At 34.5% G+C, this 22,581-nt stretch overlaps 1 protein-coding gene across 1 annotated transcript; it reads left to right on the forward strand.

Moving 5' to 3' along the window:
- The first annotated feature begins 5,948 nt into the window (after positions 1-5,948).
- Positions 5,949-12,543, forward strand: LOC132032591 (large ribosomal subunit protein uL1z-like). Its single transcript, XM_059422229.1, has 5 exons — positions 5,949-6,103; positions 9,909-10,128; positions 10,925-11,090; positions 11,962-12,167; positions 12,267-12,543. The coding sequence occupies exons 1-5, from the start codon at positions 6,099-6,101 to the stop codon at positions 12,318-12,320; spliced, it is 651 nt and encodes a 216-aa protein (XP_059278212.1). The 5' UTR covers positions 5,949-6,098; the 3' UTR covers positions 12,321-12,543.
- The last annotated feature ends 10,038 nt before the right edge of the window (positions 12,544-22,581 follow it).

Below are 22,581 nucleotides of genomic sequence, written 5' to 3' on the forward strand. Positions count from 1 at the left end.
CTTTGAGGATTAGGAAACAAAACTTTTGTCTGTCTTTATTTTCTTTGGTTGGTTTTGTTTTGTTCTTTTTAAAAAAAATTCTATTTTAAACTGATACAGGGTCTAGGACCACATATGGTACTACTAATGGTGCCATTCGTAAAGTAAGGGTGTGTTTGGTACAAAGGAAAATGTATTTAGTGAAAAATAATTTTCAAGAAAATAAATGGGTTTCTTACTTATTTTTTTTTTTGTGTTTTGTACGTAAGTAAGAAGTATTATTGTAAAAGCATAAGAAGTATTATTGTAAAAGCATTAATTATAATTAACACAAATACTATGGGAGATTGGGGTGAGGGTACGGGTGTGAGGTGGTGGGGATAGGGGGCTACGAGGATGGCGGTCAAGATGAGGTGTGTTGGAGGGTGGGGATTACAACTATCAAATAATCAATGTAGAATGCCCCTTGTTGAACTTATTTTCCATACTTCCATTAGGGAGTCATTTTTCCCATTCTTAAATAACTTGTTTTTCTATTAAAAAAAATTAAAAAAATTTGACTAACAAAATATTACAAAATTGAAAAATATTTTCCTCTGTAACGAACACACCCTAAGTACTATTGATAGCATTAGCTTTTGTACAAATGCTTGATATATTTCCCACTCAAGATAGCTTGTACTCGTGGATTCCAGATCTGGACCGCTCTTCTACCGTTTGAGATTCATCATCTTTTGAGTTTCTTACTCCGTTGTTATGGCGTCACTGCACTAGGTGAGAGTGTAAAAGGTGCAATTAAAGTGAAGTCAAACCAGAGAAGTTGGATATTACCTTTGAAGGTGGATCTAGGTTTAAAATATCGATGAGTTTAGCTCCAACGCCGTCTCTAGGGAGGTTTCTCGGCTCTGTCACACTTGATTTGTTCTCTGATGAAGCTCCCATGGTATTGAAAATTTCAAGAAGGTGGAGAGAATTTAGGACGAAGCCAATCGATATCTTTGACGATTAGGAAACTAAACTTTTACCTATCTTTATTTCCTTTTGTTGCTTTTGTTTTGTTGTTTTTTAGTTTTCGTCTATTTTAATAAAATACCGCCACTAAGGCTTACCTTACACTCTGTTTGGATAGTTGTTATCCATCGTTTCATAATGTACTGTACTGTGTTGTATTGTATTGTACTGTGCTGTTTTGTAGATATAATGTTTGGATAGATTGTATCGTTTCGTCCGTATAGTAACATTTTTTTTTGTTTGGATTGACCGTGTAAATGCATCTTGTATTAGTAAATCGGTAAGTTTACTAAAATGCCCTAAACTATTGGAAATATTGAATTTATTAAGTTGTGCCAAATAATGCATTGTAAATATATTAAATTGTCAAATTAATGCAAATTTTAACAAAATTAATGAAAACAGGTAATAGACAAAAAGAAATACATGTAATTCCGAAACAAGAGAAGAAACTTGAGCAATTAAAAATAGTACACTATAAAATCACAAAAGTTTTTTCACCAAAAAGTAGGACACAAAGACGAAGAAGGAAAAAGAAAGCAGTTGACAAGCTGGGAAAAGAAGAGAGACGTAGGGCAGAGCATTTGGATGGAGTTAGATAATATAGGGTAAAGGTAAAATAGGATTATGAAATATTAAGTAAGGATATAATTGGAAAAAGAAATTAGGTAACAATGGGATAACACCAAATTGGTTGTTACATAAAATAGGGCTTGTCATTGTTACGTAACGACGGAATTTAACAATACAATACGATACATTTTAAATAACAATCAAAACAAACATTGTACTTGTAGTAACGATACAATACAATACAATGGGTAACAACGTTCCAAACACAGTGTTAGTGGTAATTAATTGTGAATCCATTTTTGCGCACTAGAATCTCCTTTATATGAAAGAAATTCAACATTTTTTATGTAAAATAATATAAAAAATAGTTTTGACCTATGAAGAGCGTTCAATTGAACCCGTGCAAATTGTAATTCACCGTCTGAATTTACAAAATGAATTTGCTTAGGTAGTTTAGGCTTTTAAGGGACCACTCAATTTGGATTTCAATATTAAGGATAATCTTGAATCTCCTCAGCTCTAGCCTAAATTCAAATCTATGTTAGCCTAAATTCAAATCTATGTTCCTTTCTTATTCATATCAGCAATTTTTCTTCATTTTTTCTTGGATAAGTTATTCATATCATAATAGCCAAACGATATGAGTTTGAATAAATCAAACAATTTAATTAATAGGTGCACAAACAAATAAAAACCCCACTGTCACCATTGACAACTACAAGATATTTTGATATTTCTTTAAAAAAAATTCTCAGTCATTAGTCATTTACCCACCAATTGCAAATTCTAAATGCGCCTATATATCATCCAATTGTTATGTTAGAAAATTACTCCCTAACGCTATCTTCATTATCAATGAACTGCAACATAGTGCATAGATACTCTTCGATGCAGCGGGGACGAGACAGACTACGATCATGTACACTAACAGTGATGAAAATTGAGGAGCATTTGGGATATTATTCCTAAAAATATTTCACCAAATAGGAAAAAGCAATTAAATGACGTGTATATTCCCTAGATTCTCAACAAGCTTCTTTAATTATGAACTGAAATTAGAAACAATAAAAGTAAGGAAGCAATTGTTTCCGGAGTGTTTGCTAACTGAACAAAACAAACTTTATGAATTAAAAACATTTTAAATTAACTTTAATCTTTATTTTTCTTACTAATTTTAGCTAGTATCCAATGTATAATTGCGGTATAAATTATCTATAATTAGTTTGTATATATTATACACCAAATATATACTTACTTATTACTATACGCTTGTTATTTATACCCATAAAAGGCAAAAATATTTACCCATTTCTGTCCCCATAAAAAAGTTTAATAACTTTAACTACCCGCACGACAATAAATAATTACCCGTATGCCCACTTAAGAAATCACCGATTGATGCCAGCTTTAGCTTATTAACTGCTTTCGTACTACAATAATAAATACTTATTACCTAATTCTAATTACATGCATGTTTGCCACGTGGATAATGATCCAAACTTAACCGACGAGAAAGACTATGGACCAACTTTCCTTTTTAACACCCCTACACTTCATTCCAAAACATTTATTTAATCTATATATTTTTGTCTTTTTCTTTCTTTTTTTTTTTTTTTTTTTTTTGTCTTTTCTTTATTTTATTTTTATCTTTTTCTTTCTTTTCAAAGACAAATATAAAATACAAACACCAAAATATTAGCTAACCATTTTTAGATTAAAAAGAATATAGCAAAACTAAATAATTAGGCTACAATAGGACATAGTTAAAAAAATACTAAAGTCACTACTTATTTATTAAAATATAAATTAATAGAAAAATATTCTTATAATTTTTTCCTTTTGCAAATAAAAATAAACTTTATATCTAAACTATGACTCATTTTTTTTTTATAATTTGTTTTATAAAATTAACTTGCTCAAAATGATCTAAAATTAAGCTTAAACTCTTTTTGTTAAATTTTTTTTTTTATAATTTTTTTTTCTTTTGAATGAATAAACTTGTTCTTTATGATACCTTATCAATATATCAGATATACCATGTGGATATCATAAAGGAGTGATTTTTTTTTTTTTGAAAAAGTGGATCAATCCTTTATGATACTTTGTCAGTATATATATAATATTTAAGGAATGAATCGGTCTCTATGATACCCTATCAATATATGATATCTACCATGTGGGTATAATAGATGACTGAGCTCCTTTTTGAAGGAATGAATCAGTCCTCTATGATATTATGTCTGTATATGATATCATGTGAGGTCAATCATTCATGATACCTTGTTAGTATAAGATATATACCATGTGGCCTGGTATCATATATGATTGAGTTGTGTTTTTCTTGAAGGGTCAGTATATGTTATATGCCATATGGGCATCATAGAGGATTGAGTTGCTTTTCCTTGAAGGAATGAATCAAACCTCTATAATACCCTGTCATGAATCAACCCTCTATAATACCCTGTCAGTATATGATGTATACAATGTGGGTATCAAAGAGGATTGAAGAGTGTTTTTCTTGAAGAATGAAACAATCTTCTATGGTACCTTGTCGATAAATGATATATACCATGTGCGGTATCATAGAGAACTGAAGAGTGGTTTTGAAGGAATAAATCTGCCATCTACGATGCCCTGTTAGTATATGATGTACCATGTGGGTATCATAGAGGATTGACTTGCATTTTCTTGAAGGAATGAACCAATCCTTTATGATACTCTGTCAGTATATGATATACACCGTGTGACTATCACAGAGGATTGAAGAGTGTTTTTCTTGAAGGAATGAACTGCTAGTCCTCTATGATACCCATATGGGTATATCATATACCATATGGGTATATCATATACCATATGGGTATTATAAAGGATTGAGTAGTATTTTTTAAAGAAATGAATCAATCTTCCATGATACTTTGTCAGTATATGATATATACCATATTGGAATTATAAAGGGTTGAGTTGTGTTTTTCTCAAAGGAATGAATCAGTCCTCTATGATACTCTATCAGTATATGATATATATCAGGTTGGTATCATGGAGGACAAAGTGTTTTTCTCGAAGGAATGAGCCGTCAGTCCTGTATGATACCTTGTTAGCACATGATATAGTAAAGGATTTGATATACTATATGCTAGAATAAATTATTTTTTGAGATATAGAATAAATAAATAAAAAAAGATAATATATCAATATCTTTTTTATTGATATAAAAAAAGAAAACAACAAAATAAATAAATAAAGGAGCCGAAAGGTGTGTAGAATTAGATTATGAAAAAAAGATAGTAAAGAATAAATAATTGAAAAAAATGAAATCAAAAAAGGAGAAAAAAGTAAATGAAAATCATAAAAAATAAAAAAGGAATAAATAAAAATAGCAACAAAGGGTGAAACAAATTGGATTATGAAGATGAAAAAGAAAAACAAAAGAAAAGAAATAAATGAAAAAGGAACAAGAAATTAGAAAAAAAAAATAGAAAAAAACGAAATGCAAGGAGCTAGAATTAAATATGGAGTTAGACTATGGTGAAAAAAATGGTATGATTTGGAAAAAATGCAAATAAACAAAAAATAAGAAAAAAGAAAAAAAATGAGAAAAAAAAAGGAAGTAAAGAAGATAAGTAGAGAAATAAAAAAGAAAAAAAAAAAAGACAATTAATTACAAAAGCTACATTAGGTGGAACAAGTCTCTTCCGGCAGGCCCAATAAGCAGCCAGTGCCACTTATGCCCTATTTTGTGATGATCTTTAATTTTTGCTCTCACAACAAACAATTTTTCCGCGAGCACAAGTTTATATTTCACATCATAATATTTCAGAAGTTATACCTGACAAGACTTTGCCCTTAAAGAACTTGTGCCCCACTAGGCGCAAGTTCAATTGCTAAAGGACAAAAATGAAAGATCAGCCCATTTGAAACCCAAGTCATGCAATTTCTTCAAGGTCATTTACACAAATACCCTTATTTCGGGGTGATCTTTAATATTTGTCCCTCAAATTTTGCGCAACATAAGTTTATATTTTCGTATCATAATATCACACAAGTTATCCTAGACATGACAAAACTTTCACAATTCAACATAAAAATGGCTAAAAATACATCAAGCTCCTAAAAAACATGCACGAAAAAGGCTAAAAAACATATGCTCCAAAAAGCATAACTTTAGTTTCTGAACAAAACAATAAGTTCTGAAAATATTATACAAGTTATGCTGCATAACTTAATTTTTACAGAATTTATGCAAAGCGAGACAGAAGTTTAGTTTCCGAATATAAATGTTAGAGAACTTATGCCGAACAAAGCTCGCAAAAAAACCGATTTCTTCACGTAACGGATGTACTTCTGAACAAGCCCAAGTATCTTTTAGTAGGCCCAATAAAACAAACAAAATCTCCTATCACTGAATCCAAAGTGCAAAAATAGGCCCAATTAAAACTTGCTTTAACCCTCAAAATTCTTGCCACCAATTAGCCGCTTTGTCACTTACTCATCTCCTTTTCTATTTGTAAAATATTTCTCTCAATTTGCTTTGAACCATGAGGTATACACAAAGCTCCAAACTTTATTTGTTTTTAAAATTTATAGTTTATGATTTGCACAATTTTTGAAAATTTAATTCTTTAGTTTCTTTTGTGGTTATGTAGAATATGTAGGCTGTTAGTTGTTCATACAATTTTATTTCGTTAGACATATTAGTCTTTTAAGATAATAGTTGATTGAATATGTGACTAATATTTATTAACTTGATAATGAAACTAGACATGGGTATTTCTTATTTTTTGTAGGAAATTTTTTATTTTGCTTTTTTATTTATGTGGAAAAAGTTGGAACTTGTTGATGTGGGGTTATCTTGAATGTGCACATGAATCTAATTTAAGGAAAAAAATAGGATTTTTAAAGTTAAAATATAGAAAGCCAAGTAAAACTCACTGTTTTCAAGATTTTAAGTAAGTGTATATTTAGACTGTTCACATAGTATTTGCTAGAAGTCATTTTGATATGGTTAGTATGGGGACGGAGCCAGGGTTTTTAGTTTACGGGTTCTGGACCACAATTATTTTGTTCTGTTATGTTATTGTTTACACAATTTGAAAATGATTTGATTCTTTAGTTTCTGCTGTGTTTATAGAATAGGTAGGTTGTTACTTGTTCATTCAATTATCTTTCATTAGGCATGTGAATCTTTTAATATAGTGGGATCTTGGTCAGTAAGATAATTGTTGATTAAATATTTGACTTGATAATGAAACTAGAGATGGGTATTTCTCATGTTTTAGGAAGTTCTTTATTTTGCCTTCTTTATTTATATGGAAAATTGACACTAATGTGGGGTTATCTAGGACGTGCAAATGTGTCTAATGTAAGAAAAACCTGATTTTTAAAGTTAAGTATAGAGAAAGTCGAGTAAAATTCACTGCTTCGCAGGTTTCAAGTTTTATAAGTTAGGTGTAGCGTCTAAAGGTTGTCACTTGTTCATTCAATTTTCTTTCATTAGGCATATGCGTCTTTTTATATAGTGGGATCTTGGTCAGTAAGATAATTGTTGATTGAATATGTGACGAATATTTATTGTCCTGCTAATGAAACTAGAGATGGATAATTTTCATTTTGTAAGAAGTTTTTTTTTATTTAAGTGGAATTTTTTTTGGCATTCGTTGATGTGCAGTTATCTGGAATGCGCAAATGAATCTAATGTAAGAAAAACCTGATTTTTAGGGTGTGTTTGGTATGAAGAAAAATGTTTTCCAAGAAAGTGTCGTCCCAAAAACATTTGTATATAATCTAGCTAAACACTGTTGGGGGAGTTGGGGTCAGGGGGTAAGGTGTGGGGCCGTGGTGATGTGAGCGTGTGGAGAGTGGGGGTGTAGGGTATGTCCTTTTCCTCATTTTTAAGGAATTTGTTTTCCTAGAAAACATATTTTCCAAAATTTTCGACTAACCAAACATGGAAAAATTTTCCGCCATACCGAGCACACCCTTAAAGTTAAAAGATTGGAAGTCAAGTAAAATACACTGATTCACAGGTTTCAAATGTTCTAAGTTAGGTGTAGAATCTGACGTTTACATAGTATTTGCTTGAAGTCATTTTGATATGGTTAGTATGGTCAATGTTACTGAATTATTTATTCAGTGTAAGGAGAAGTGTGAGATTTAGGGAATCAGTAATTTTAGAGAAAGTCTCATTAGACGGAGATGGCAGTCGTACTTCCTTAAACTCTTGAACGATGAAGGGGACAGAGACTTTGTGTTGGGAGATTTGGAGTACTCTGAGAGGCATCGCGATTGTGGTTATTGTAGGAGTATAAGGGTCGACGAGGTTAAGGGTCGTTCGTAGGATGTGCGGGGAAGAGCGGCCAGGACTGACAAGATTCTGCGGAATTTTGAAAGAGTGCGGGAAGGGCGGGCTTGGAGTGGGCGGCCGGGTTGTTTAATGTCATTTTCAAGACGGCGAAGATGCCCGAAGAATGGAGGTGGAGTACAATGATCCCTTTGTATAAAAACAAGGGCGACATTCAAAGCTGTAACAACTATAGAGGTATCAAGCTGCTAAGCCACACTATGAAAGTGTGGGAAAGGGTGGTAGAGATGAGGGGGTGAGGAGAGACGTGTCTATTTCGGAGAACCGGTTCGGATTCGTGCGGGGCGTTCTACTCGAAGCCATTCATATTGTTAGGAGATTGGTGGAGCAAGTACGGGGAGCGAAAAAGGGACTTGCGCATGGTATTCATCAACTTAGAGAAAGCTTACGATAAAATGCCAAGAGAGGTTACGTAGAGATGCGTGGAGGCTAAAGGTGTACTGTGGCGTACATTAGAGCGATCGAGGACATGTATCATGGAGCCAAGACCAGTGAGGACTATAGGAGGAGACTCGGAGCACTTTTTTCGATGGGTTTGCATTAGGGATCGGCCCTTAGCCCGTTTCTATTTGCCTTGGTGATGGATGGATTGACGCGACAAATTCAAGGTGAGATGCCATGGTGTATGTTGTTCGCGGATGACATAGTCTTGATAGACGAGACTCGCGGATTGGAGAGTCGACTCTCAAAGCTAGAGGATTGGAGACAAACGTTAGAGTCTAAAGGATTCAAGTTGAGTAGGACCAAAACAAAGTACTTGGAGTGCGGGTTCGGTGGTATACCTCAGGAGGCTGACGTGGAAGTGAAGCTTGGTACTCAGGTCATTCAAAAGAAAGGAAGTTTCAAGTATCTTGGGTTTATTTTACAAGAAAATGGGGATATTGACGATGATGTCACACATCATATCGGTGCAGGATGGTTGAAATGGAGGCTCGCTTCCGGAGTCTTTGTGTGACAAGAAAGTACCACCAAAACTTAAGGGCAATTTCTACAAACTAGTGGTTAGACGGACTGCGTTTACGGGCGAATGTTGGCCGATCAAGAACTCTCACGTGCAGAAGATGAAAGTCGCGGAAATGAGAATCTTTGCGGTGGATGTGTGGGCACGCTAGGAGAGATAGGATCAGGAATGAGGACATCGGGGACAAGGTGGGAGTGGCATCGGTGGAGGACAAGATGCGGGAAGCGAGGTTGAGATGGTTTGGGCATGTGAAGAGGAGAGGCACGGATGCCCCGGTGCGGAGGTGTGAGAGGTTGGCTTTGGACGGTTTTAGGATAGGTAGAGGAAGGCAAAGAAATATTGGGGAGAGGTGATTAGGCGGGACTTGGCATTGTTTCGGATTCCGAGGACTTGACCTTAGATAGAGGTTGTGGAGGGCTCAGATTAGGGTAGAAGGCTAGTAGGTAGTCTCGCTTTTCGTCGCACTAGTAGGCATAGCTTTGCTCTACTTTTTATGGCCCTATGTTTTCTGCTTTTATGTGTTGGGTCTTGTCTCTCCATCTTTGTTTTATCATGACTTCTTTGCCCTTGTTTTTTCTCATTTTCGCATTGCTTTGATTTGCTTGTCGGTATCTGTTTTTCTCCCCTTGTTTTCTTGTTTTCTTTTGAGCCGAGGGTCTTTCGGAAACAACCTCTCTACCAAGGTGGGGGTAAGGTTTGCGTACATTTAACCCTCCCCAGACACACTGTGGGATTCAACTGGGTATGTTGTTGTTGTTGTTGTAGTAATTTTAGAGAAACCCGAATTTTCTTAAAGGATTGATTATTGAGTATTGAAGTGACATAGGCCTAAATTTATATAGTCGACCCCAACTAGTTTGGGTTGAGGTATAGTTGATTGAGTGTTAGAGTTAAGATTATATTTATTTCTGTGACTTTAGCATGACATATTTGAAAAGAACTCTAATAAGTTGGATAGTTGGAATATCCTGGACGTTCTTGTTAATTACCTTCACTGATCTAGTTTTGATGTTGATTCTGTTACAGTAAGCTTCAGAGTGAAGCCGTAAGGGAAGCCATCTCTGTGATTAAGAATGATTCAGCAGAGAAGAAAAGGAAGTTCACTGAAACCATTGAGCTTCAGATTGGTCTGAAAAATTATGATCCTCAAAAGGACAAGCGTTTCAGTGGTTCAGTTAAGTTGCCACACATTCCTCGCCCTAAGATGAAGATTTGCATGCTTGGAGATGCTCAGCACGTCGAAGAGGTAATCATCGCTAACTAGTCACAATCATCGCTAACTAGTCACATGAATAATTAGGCTGCATCCCCCCCCCACCCCACCCCACCCCTCCCCACCCTCTTACACCTTATTTTTTACATTTGGGCAAGCTATAATGCCTCACATTTGCATAAGCATCCCCTCGAGATTATTCTGTAAGGTTCAGGTGATGGCCCTTAAAGCTTATACTCAATTCGTGTAATACTAACATAGATTCAAGGGATAATTGCACTTTTGTCAGTTAACTAAAATGTGTGTTTTTTGTCCCTTAATATTGGGAGTATGTGAAATCTAGACTATTTTTAAAGTATATTATCTTCAAATATGAAGTAGTAGTAAATATTCATTAAGTTTGTGGAGATTCACAATTAGAGGGATCAAAAGCGCGTATATCGATTAATTGAGGGTTTAATGTTCTTGATAAAAAATTGCAAGGATCAAAATCAGCATTCCCTTGATTCAATTATCTTCTTCCGATCTTTAGTGAGGTATTGTTATCAAAGAACTCTTGAACTTTTGATTTCACATGTTTTGGCAGTGACTCCTAAGGTTTAATTTTTAGATGTACGACATTAGTGCGATTTCATTTTACGACTGGCAGTTTCTTAGCTTTGAGGAAGCAGCAACTTTTATAGAGGTCCATTTTTATATGGATTAGACCTGCTTTGCCCTCTTAACTATTTGAAATTTCATGGTTGTTAATTTACCTAAAGGCTAAAGCTGCTGCTCTAGATGGTTTTGTGCAAGGGTAATCAAAGCTTGTTGCACATTTGTCTTCCAGGCAACAAAGATTGGTTTGGAGTACATGGATGTGGAAGGCCTGAAGAAGCTTAACAAAAACAAGAAGTTAGTTAAGAAGCTCGCAAAGAAATACCATGCTTTCTTGGCATCAGAAGCTGTTATTAAGCAGATTCCCCGTCTCTTGGGCCCTGGTTTGAACAAGGCAGGCAAGTTCAATAGACTATTTTGATGTTTTAATTAGCTCTAAATAGAGCTAGTTTGGTTTAAGTCTAATGTCGTTGGTTTATAGTAGTTACATATTGGTGGTTGTGCCTTATTTTGATAGAGAATTACTTCCCTTACCTCATTATCTTACTTGCAAGTAACAAACCACCTCGTCCAAAACATGTTCAACACACTTGCTAGTAGGGATTTCAAATGGACGGATTGGGCTGGTCAAAATGGCCTGAGTTAATAAAACGAAATGACCCCCCTAAAATTACTTGGGCTGAAATGGGATGGGCTGAAACACGTGTCATGACCCAACCCGCCCAATTCTTTTCAAGTTTTAATTTCTTTGTCTGTTCTTTTATAATTTGTAAGCATCTAATAAAACTATTTCTTTTCTTTAATAAAGGTGTATAAAACATATCAAATAAAAAGTTGTCTTTTTGAAAATATTTTGACAAGATTTCAAATGGCCAATTTTTAGATGGGCTAAAATGGACTGAGCTAATAAATGGGTAGGTTAACGACCAGCCCAAACGTCATAGGGTTGGGCGGGTCATGTTTTCATGGGCTAGTTTTGCCAACCCTACTTACCAGAAGATATTGGTTAATGAAATTCTCACCTCTCTAATTTTCCCAGTTAGCATTTTCCAGCAGTTAATGTAGAATCCACTAATCACAGTTGTGAAAAAAGTTGGTACATGTTCTTATTGTAGGTTTTGTTTGGTTGTCACTAATCATCATGCCTAGACTTTTCACAATCGCAGTGTTGTAATGTAAAGATCATAAATCCCTATCTCACTAGCTGTGGTTCATTTAGATCATTTTTGCCCATCTCTAAACCGATTATCTTTTAATTTTAAAATGCAGGTAAGTTTCCTACCCTTGTTACCCACCAGGAATCACTTGAGTCTAAGGTTAACGAGACCAAGGCCACCATCAAATTCCAATTGAAGAAGGTGCTTTGCATGGGAGTTGCCGTAGGTAATATGGATATGGAGGAGAAACAAATCTTCCAGAACGTGCAGATGAGTGTCAACTTTCTAGTGTCCTTGCTAAAGAAGAATTGGCAAAATGTGAGTTTATTAAGCATCCTGTCAGTTCGTTTATCCACGAGCATTTACCTCCTTTGATTCTACTTATTACTAATGTCTCTTCGTTGTTAATGCTAACAGGTGAGATGCTTGTACTTGAAGAGTACCATGGGAAAGACTCAACGCATCTTCTAAGGAAATTGTATTTTACAATCTTTGCAGTTTCTGGCGTTTTGTTTTGCTTGTATGAGGTAATAGATACTATTGAAATTTTTGGTTAGTTGTAATCCTGGATACAGTGTTGAACTTGATATCAGTTTTCTGATGACTTTTTCCTTCGGACAACTTCAGATATATTGTGTCAGATATTTATTATGGACCGGAGGGAGTAATAGGTTATACCTGTTGTGTTTGCATTAATTTTCTTCTGTCTGAAAGATGCGCGTTACTATTAAAGAAACTAACCAAGCACCAATCCATGGGGTCGTTTGATTCGTGTTTGGTTATGAAATTAATTAGTCTTGAGATTGTTGTATCCATGGAGTCGTTTGATTCAGTGTTTGGTTATGAAATTATTTAGTCTTGAGATTATTTTATTCCAACATTTATACTAAATAGTGGAATTAGCTATCCCATATAGAAAGTGAAATAGCCAATTCCATAGAATATTTCTACCCCTGCAGTATCTTTATCTATCCCATGCCGCCTACGAGCCTTATTCATGGAGTATCCATGAGACTCCTGCTAGGGAAATAGAAAAATGAGACTAAAGTTAAAAGAAAGATGGGAGTGTGCTTGAACCTTTGCTCTCTCAAGAACTCCGCTTACTACTTTTCTATTTAAACTCAAACCGCTTTATTCATCCCACTTCCTCTATATGTAAGTTCTCTTCTTAAAAAAAAAAAAAAAAAAATCTTTGTGTGACTTTATGGAATTGGGTTACTTCTGTTTCTCGTGCTGGTAATTGAAGTTACTCTCATTTGATAAGGGATTTTTGGGGTTTAGTTCTGAAAATTAACTTGTTTGATAATTGATTCATGTACAGCCTCCGTTTCAAAATATTTGTCGCATTTTTCATTTACACGCCTCTTAAGAAAGTATTTATAAGGGTAATATTTCGACTAGTTTACCCTCTTAACATATTTCATGTAATCTCTCCTCGATAAATATTTACTCCATCAATGGTGAGAATCTCTTAAATGTTGCTAATTAATACAAGGGTAAAAACGAAAAAAATTACTGAATTTAATACAAGGGTAAAAAGGAAAAAAATTACTGAATTTTTCTTGATTAAATAATACGACAAATATTTTGAGACATGTATTTTTAGTAAGGACGACAAATATTTTGAGACGGGCAGGAATTGTGTTAGTCCTTTTTGGTGGTTCATCTTGAAGCTTTGTCACTTGATAAAAGAGAGATATTTTTGGATTTTGGTTTTGAAAATTGACTTGCTTGATATATGTATCTGTTGTGGTCTTCTGTTTTGTATGTGAGTTTTAGGAAATGGGTAAGAGCCCATTTGGCTTAGCTTATAAGTTGCTGAAAACAGCTTATAAGCAGTTTTTTTTTAGCTTTTTTGAATGTTTGATTGGGCATCTTATAAGTCATTTTATGCTTAAAATAAGCCTATTAAAATAAGTTGACCCGTTTGACTTAGCTTAAAAAAAAAGCTTATTAGCTAAAAATAGCTTATAAGCCAAAAAAAAAAAAAAATTGAGCTACCCCATATTTTTTTTTTTTTTGGCTAATAAGCTGAAAATAAGCTGCTTTTTTTTTTCAGCCCATCCAAATAGGCTCTAAGTCCTGTTTTTGTTGGTTCTTGAAGTTTCGTGACTCGATCCATGATTCTTCTTTTTAAATTTCTGCGTAAAAAGGATTAAAAAAAAAAAGAAGAGGTGTTATGAAATAATATTAAAATTACACGGCAATAAGAAATATAGCCAAAGAAATTGGGGAGAGTGAGATAGATTTTATTGCTCTTCCAATTGATGTCCAAATGAACTGAATTGACTAGATAAAAAGAAGGCTCTTTGCGAGGCTTTTCGGGGAAAGTTTTGTGAGGTTTTCGAAGTTTGTTGGCAAGTTTTTGATTGAGCTACTTTGCAAGCTATCTGCTTGATTGCAAGTCTGAGGAAGTTGTTGCAAGGCTTTTCAAGAAGCTGCTCGCAAGCTGCCTACTTGAGCGACTTGCAAGCTATCTGCTTGAGCTACTTGCAAGCTATCTGCTTAATAGTACATTTATCCAATTGACTGTGTATTTGAATGGACATTCACAATACGGTGTATTTATAACACTCCCCATTGGATGTTCATTAATAGATTTGTGCCTTGTAAAACCTTCCTAGGAAAAACCCGGTGAAGGAAAAAGAATAAACGTGTCTAGTAATACACATTGCTAGCTGCCTTATTAAAAACCTTACCAGAAAAACCCAAATGGGACAAAACCTTAATCAAGGGAAAAAGAGTACAACGCGTATTTTACTCCCCCTGATTAAATCATCACATAATTCTTGAAGATGATGTACTCCGATCTTGTTTACCAACTTATCATATCTTGAGATTGGTAGAGTATTTGTGGTGAGATATGTCAAATGATCATTTACATCTTCATTCCTTAGATAGAGTTGCATCATCACCATATAATATTGCTGGAATCACGTCAAGTACATTCCTGGCTTGCTGTAGCTCTTATCTTTGTATAATTTGGCTGTCATGTAGAACAACATGGTATGTTAGTAACCTCTCATGGGAATATATAATGTATCTGCATCGAACTCTTATGTCGATCAGATGAATGCCCTGTATACCCAAAACACTTGACAATTTTTGTTAGGATAAACACATTCATGTCAAGGCTTTCATTTGCAATATGCAATTGATCATATTTCAACATCTCTATATAAGAGAGAGATTCTATCATGCTTTATAGTTCCAGCTAGATAGATAAACACAACAATTGCACAAATATATGGTACTCAACAACTGCACAAATATATGGTACTTCAGGACCAATCTAATTTTTCATTTCAACTTCTTTTAGCAGATAATCTACTGCTTTTGAAAACTCTTCAAGAACTCCAATAATATTCAAGACATCAACTTATGTAATAAGATGAAAGGTTCTGATTATCATAAAGAGACAAGAGTAAACAGGATCATCTTTGTTCCTTCGTCAATGATTATTCACTAAGGTGATTAAATCACATTTACCTTACTTGATTTAATCTAATAAGGATTATGAACAAGTTTCCCAAGAACTAGTAATATCTGGACTGCAGGTCCAATAAAGTTTACGCTTACCAAGATGTATCATATCATTTGGTAATTATTTCTACGTCAGCATGCTTTAAGAGACATAGAACTCAGATCATCACAATCTTACACAATATTGCGCGCATATTGTATCAAAGAAGTCGTCGACGAGATATCAATTTGTATCGGTTCGCAATTCGACATAACTTACTGAGATCTCATTACTTCATTATTTTCAGGTATTTGAACCTCTCCCATGAGGTGTTATGAAGTGTTATGTCGTAGGCTCTTCAAGAGCATATTGTCTCCTTATTATGATCCTTTAAAACATTTGGTCCTCACCCTTTTCAAGGGTTATTGCATTTGGAACCAATTCGTCTACCATGCTTCATGCATGCTATAGACTTTTGATACACCCCAAGATAGCCATCAAGCTTGCAGATCCGACCTTGTATCAAAATATTGCTTGAAGTACTTTGAAGATGCATGGAAGGAGGATTTGAGGCTTGAAGGGATGCTAAAATGGAAGTACAAGACTCCACTTGGAAGAATACATGGAGCATGGAAAAAGAGGCCATTTATGCAAAGGGCCTATTTTTAAAACACAAGCTCATATTCCAAAGAAGACTAAGAAGACCCTTATTTCATTAAGGGTAGTTTTGTAATAATCATTATTAGTCTTTATTCTCAACCTAATATAAATACTACACTATGTCATTTTATGAGGGTTAGATTATGTTGATGCATGAAAATTTGAGCAAGTGCTCTTTGTAAGGATTTTTAGGAATTCATCTTTCTTTTATGTTTGAACCCTTTGGCTACTTTGGATGAGTAAATCCAAGTATGAGTTCAAGTTTCTATCCTTCCTTGGTTTATTCTAATAGTTAAATGCATATTTGATTGTTAGTTTTAACCTTTCTCTCATATTTCTTCCTTAATTTCTATCTATCCTACTTGTGTTGTTTAATTCCATATTTTTCTAATTTGAATCGTATCATTTGGTATCAGAGCCTAGTTTAGGTTTGTTCCGACAAACCTAGTCTTAGGATTTGGTAACTACAAAAAAAAAAAAAAAAAAAAAAAAAATTCTGAAATTGAAAAATTGCTCTTTTCTTCCGTGTTGTTCTTAGTATTTTATCGAAAATCTGTTTTGGTGCTCTTTACCGAAAAGATCCAAAATCTCGTTGTCTTCTTTACGTCAATACTGAATCTAAAAGTGTGTCTATGTGATTGAGTAGCTGGTTGTGTAAGTCTATTTGAATCCTTTTCTTGCTGTTGAGATATTCAAAAAGGATTTGAGCATCCATTAAGAACGCACAACGAACTGATTGGAAATTTCGACTTCAAAATCCCGAATCTAAGTAAATTGTGAGGTTTACTAGTAGATGGAGCTGCTAATTGGTTGTTGAACTCATTGCCACCATTGAATGTATTTTCTAGCTTGAAGTTCAAACCCAGATTTGGAAAGCTTTGCTCGAAAATTGAACGGGTATGACCTAGATTTTTTTTTAAATCGACTTTAGAAATGGGATTGAAAGTTTGGAACTGGTTTATTGAGCTGAGAAAAGATATCGGCGTTTGAAGAGCTAAGCTTCTGGTTTTCCTTGTTGATCTGAAAACCCCATAAACTGGACTTCATTGAAGGTCGACGAAGCTTCAATATAAGACCAACAAACAAAAAAAACCAACAATTACTTCAAAAAGACCAACAACTTCAAAAAAAATAAAAAATAAAAAATGAAAAAAAATATATATATATATATATATATATATTTTTTAAGTTGTTGGTCTTATTGTTTGTTCGAAACTGTTGTCGAGAAGCTTCACCAAACCTCTTTGTGTTGAATTGTCAATGATTTGGAGACCATTTGGTGGAAGAACATACTGGTTTCGTGGTCTCCATTTAAGATACTAGGCTGGAATCGCCATTGATAACCATTGAAGGAACTCGGAGCTTCCATTTCAAATTTCGGGTTGCCGCAAACGTGAATCAAATCGAGTGGTTAATATATCAGAAGAACCGCAACGCCGACAATAGTTCATATCCAAGTTTTGGGGCTGTTTTGGGGGAGATTTGAAGTGCATATGGATCCATTTTAAGTCCAGTTCACTTGAAGAAGATGAACTGCTCTAATTTCCATTTTGCATAAATAGCCCAAATTAGTCTATATGAGTCCAGTAACCAATTTCTGTCCAATTTAATATATAAACCTTTTCTATTTTGTTATCTTCATTTCCTTTTCATCTTATTTTGATTATTTCAGGAAGCTAACATTGTTAGTAGTCCATATTAATGTTGTCTAGTTCATTTTGTGTGCCCTTATCATTTCGTGCCAATTGTTTCGTGCTTTTCTCGTTTTCGCTTCGTTGTTAATTGTTTGATTCAAGTCCGTTTGCTTTTGTTTGTCTGTTCTTCGTGTCACATAAACTCCACTCCGGACCGAAACTTGGAGCTCATTCAAAGGACAGTTGAAGTTGTGGTTCTTGAGATTGAGGATCTAGGCTACGTGTGCGAAAAGGCTTGAGTGGTGAGGTCAATTGAGTGAGATCACAAAAGCCATTGACCTTTGAGTGATACACGAGCGAAAATTGAGTGAAATTGATTGAGTTCCACAAATAAAGGTGAGGGTGTGATTGTGAGGTCTTTGTTTTATACTAACCACTCTTCTTTGTTTTAAAATGTCTTTAATAAGTACAAGGAGTTATATGGAAGGGATGGATGGCTATGAAGCTTTGAAGTATATTCCTTCTTGTAACTCTCATACTAGTAGAATATCATATGAATATTGTTATGATGAGTTGAATGAGAATCCTCAAGATGTAAGGGGAATTGATGTGAAAGAAGGGATTTGTAAATTTGAGGTAGCTATCAACTATCAAAGGGGATATACTATTGAGGTGGGAAGAAACATATCCGAAAATCTTATTAGCCCCGCAGTTGTAAAAAGTTTGGGGCTTCGTTGTTATCAATTGTCTACTTCAAAGTTCTTCAATGGGACACGGATTAATGAAGTGGTGGATAATGTATATATTAGTAAAGGAGAATATTTTTATAATTCGCCAACTTGTTATGTGTTTCCTTTGACTACTTGTGACCTATACTTGGGATATCCTTTGTATAAAAGTGGTTATGATCTTGTTTATGAAGATGTGCGTAGAAGATTCATGGTTCATACTCATTGGGGTTTTAATGAACGTCTCTTTAAGGAATTGCCTATCGAAAAACCACAAAGGAGTAAGCTTGTGGAAGCCTACCAAGAAGAGAGGAGAAATGTGTCATCTTATTCTACTCCAAGTAGAAGTTTCTATAAGTCCTCACATGATGACACATCAAGAAGTCCTACAAGTTCAAGAAGCCATGAAATTAATGAAACAAGTGTTGGCTTGAGAACTACTCAAGAGGTGAGCTCTAAGTCTTGTGACCAATCCAAAATGAAGAAGTCAAAGAAGTCAAAAGATAGATCTCTAAGTCCAAGGCTTGGAATTGATTTGAAGGGTCATCCTAACCCTTCAAAGGGCATTCTTGGAGTACACCCTAACTCCCCCAAAGATGAGAGACAAAAGATTGAGAGGAGTAAGGGAGGGAAAAGTGGCAACCTAAGAGAGGAAAAAGGAGAGAATGTGTGGAGTGATGTGAGAAAGTTGCCACACACTTTTTCTAACTCTAACAATTTCAATCTTTCTTCTCCTATTTGTGATGTCTCTTGTATATGTACTTTTGGAAGCAAATCATTGTTGGAGGATCCAAAGGGGAGTGCCCAAAATTTTCCCATGCTTGAAAGATAAAATGGAGGCCAAGACCATTTCTTCAATTGGTCAAGTGAACTTGAAATTGGGAAGTCAAGGTAAAAAAGATCCTTTTTTTTAGCATCAAGGTAAAATAGCTATCCCTAGTACTTCAAGTGTTTATGATGTTATTAATGAAAGTGCCCATACACTAATTGATCCTTTTGATGACCGAATTGAATTGTCTTGTAAGATTAATTTGTGTCAATCTAGTGTTGACACTTGTGATATGAATGATAGTGCAATGTCGTGTGATAAGAGTGCTCATACACTAGTTGATCCTTTTGATGACCGAATTGATTCTTCTAGCAAGATCAATTTGTGTCCACCTAGTGTTGACACTTGTGATGAGAATGGTAATATTGTTGACACCTTGAATATGCGTGGTGGCTTGTCTTTGTTTAATCTAGATAATTCGTCTTCTTGCATTATGAACCAAAGTGATTGTTATGAGCATCCACTAGTTGATCTCAATTGTGTAGCTGATGAAGTTATTTCTTGTGCGCTTGTGAAGCTACAAACTAGTGATGTGGAATTTAAGAATGTTAGTGAGCTTGAAAGTGCTTCCTTGAGTAATTGTTTAATTCATGATCCTATTGCTACATTTTCTCATAGAAACACTATTCTTGTTGCTAACTTGATAGAATATGATTGTCTTTTTACAAGTGAATTTAGTTGTCTTGATTCCTTATCTTGTAAAGGCATGAACTCTAGTTGTGCAAGTAACTTTGAGTTGAGTTTGAAGAATGCAAGTGCAATGTCATGTGTTGGCAAGAGTAGAAAGAGTACTTTGCTTGAAAAGAAAGATAGCATGATAAAAATTCATTCTTTGTTCTATTTTATGAATTCCATTAAGAACATGGGTTTGGATGAAGATTGTGCTAATTATCCCCTTGTTGATGTGGACCTTTCTCTCTTGAGAAAAGGTGATCCTTTGGTCGAGGAAGAATTTGATTTGCTTGATTATTTGAGAAACCCAACTAAAGATTATTCTTACAATGTTGGCATTGATAATGACTCTCCACCTTTGTTTGATGAAGATAAAAATGAATTGCTCGATTCTTGTGGTCTCTTGAATTATGGCATTCTTGATTTAAGTGGCGGTTCATGTCGTGATGAAAATGTTTGTCTTTTGAAAGAAGGTAACACTTGCTTAGAACATGATACTTCTTTTAATTGTCCTAATCTTAATCTTGTGCTTAATTTTGATGAGTCCAAAAGTGAGCTTGAAAATGGGGGCATCATTGATGAGTTTATATTAAGTGAAACCTTTCTTTTTGACTTATTTGCACTTGGTGAAAATAGTATTTTAAAAGATGAAAAGTGCATAATTTTGAGAATGTGTTGTGGTGAAGAGTTGCTTGAAGATTGTACATGTTTGGATGTTAGCAAGCTAACTCATGATATGTTAGATGAAAGCAAATCATGTGAGAGGCAATCCTTCAAGAGTGAAGAAGGATTCTTAAACAAGGAGGGACACTTGAGGGTCAAAGGTAGTGAATTAGGAGATATTAGCTTTAATATCAATTTCTTAACTTACTCTATCCCTGATTTTGAATATACTTTTGGGGTGGACTATGCTAGAGCTTCTACTTTAAAGAGTAAGAAGAATTCATATGAAGTTTGGCATGGCATACACGAACTTAAAAATAGAACCTTTTCTTATGATTATTCCATGTCATTGATTCTTGACTCATTCTTAGATATGGTTCAAATATTTTTTGAGTCTTGTGTGGGGGATACTTTTGTATTTGATCCCGGAGTAGTTTTTGTACACTCTTCTTGGTCATGGATTGGTGTGTTGTGTAGAGTGTGGAATATTGAGTATAATGCATTCATGTATAAGAAAGTAGATTCTTCACTTGAATTAGAGATTGAATTATTCTTTATGATCACTAGAGCCAACATGAACTTCACAATTTGTTCTCTTAAGATTGTTGGTTTTAGTTATTCACCCTTTGTTCATAATTATGTGGATAGCCAAGTATTTGCATCTTTTGTGTCATACATGCCCTTTGTTGAATTTCTAGATGCTTGGTTATATCATAAGAGTACATTTTGGGAAAAATTTGTTGATGCTTCTCTTGCTTGTGTTATTATTGCTAACCCCTCTTGGAGATTACACTTGCTAGTCCTTGAATCTTGTTTGGGTTTTGTTAAGTTTATCATGTTAGACAAAAATTTGAGGACGAATTTCTTTAAAGAAGGAGGGAATGATACACCCCAAGATAGCCATCAAGCTTGCAGATCCGACCTTGTATCAAAATATTACTTGAAGTACTTTGAAGATGCATGGAAGGAGGATTTGAGGCTTGAAGGGATGCTAAAATGAAAGTACAAGACTCCACTTGGAAGAATACATGGAGCATGGAAAAAGAGGCCATTTATGCAAAGGGCCTATTTTTAAATCACAAGCTCATATTCCAAAGAAGACTAAGAAGACCCTTATTTCATTAAGGGTAGTTTTGTAATAATCATTATTAGTCTTTATTCTTAACCTAGTATAAATAATACACTATGTCATTTTATGAGGGTTAGATTATGTTGATGCATGAAAATTTGAGCAAGTGCTCTTTGTAAGGATTTTTAGGAATTCATCTTTCTTTTATGTTTGAACCCTTTGACTACTTTGGATGAGTGAATCCAAGTATGAGTTCAAGTTTCTATCCTTCCTTGGTTTATTCTTATAGTTAAATGCATATTTGATTGTTAGTTTTAACATTTCTCTCATATTTCTCCCTTAATTTCTATCTATCCTACTTGTGTTGTTTAATTCCGTGTTTTTCTAATTTGAATCGTATCAATTTTGTCCTTCAGGGACATTAGGAGCATTTTGCAGATGAAATATGAAATAGTTGGGTCAGCAAATGCTTCTAGTATTTGACTTGAATTATTTGAGGATCATACTGATGATAATTCACAACATATTTCTTAGCAGCATATTCTCTCCCCTTATGTTAGAAAAACTAACACATATCCCCATTTTCTTTGGGAAATCCATCTATGTGTATCATGGTATATCCATTAATAATATATTGTACATCAAAAGCTATAAGATGGAAGTATCTAGTTCTTGACCTTAAACCAATTATGAGGGGAGAATTTATTGATCTGAAACATACAAGTGCCTAGAGCCGTCAAAATGGGCTTGGCCCTTGAGGCCAGCCCAGCCCAGCCCTTTATAAAGGTAGGGTTGGGCTAAGATTATTTAAGCCCATTTAAACTGAGGCTTATAAGCCCAGCCCAAGTTAGCCCGCTGGCCCTTGAGGCTTGATCGAGTTTTAGGAGGCGGCCGTGGGCAAAAATCTATTTAGATTAAATTAAAAATTTAAGAGAATATTATGAAAAAAAGAAGCAAAAAATAGGAAAAGTAATTACAAATAAGTTTTAATATTTACACAATACTTTACTCACT

Source organism: Lycium ferocissimum, chromosome 10 (genome assembly GCF_029784015.1).
Source record: "Lycium ferocissimum isolate CSIRO_LF1 chromosome 10, AGI_CSIRO_Lferr_CH_V1, whole genome shotgun sequence".
Taxonomy (NCBI): Eukaryota; Viridiplantae; Streptophyta; class Magnoliopsida; order Solanales; family Solanaceae; genus Lycium; species Lycium ferocissimum.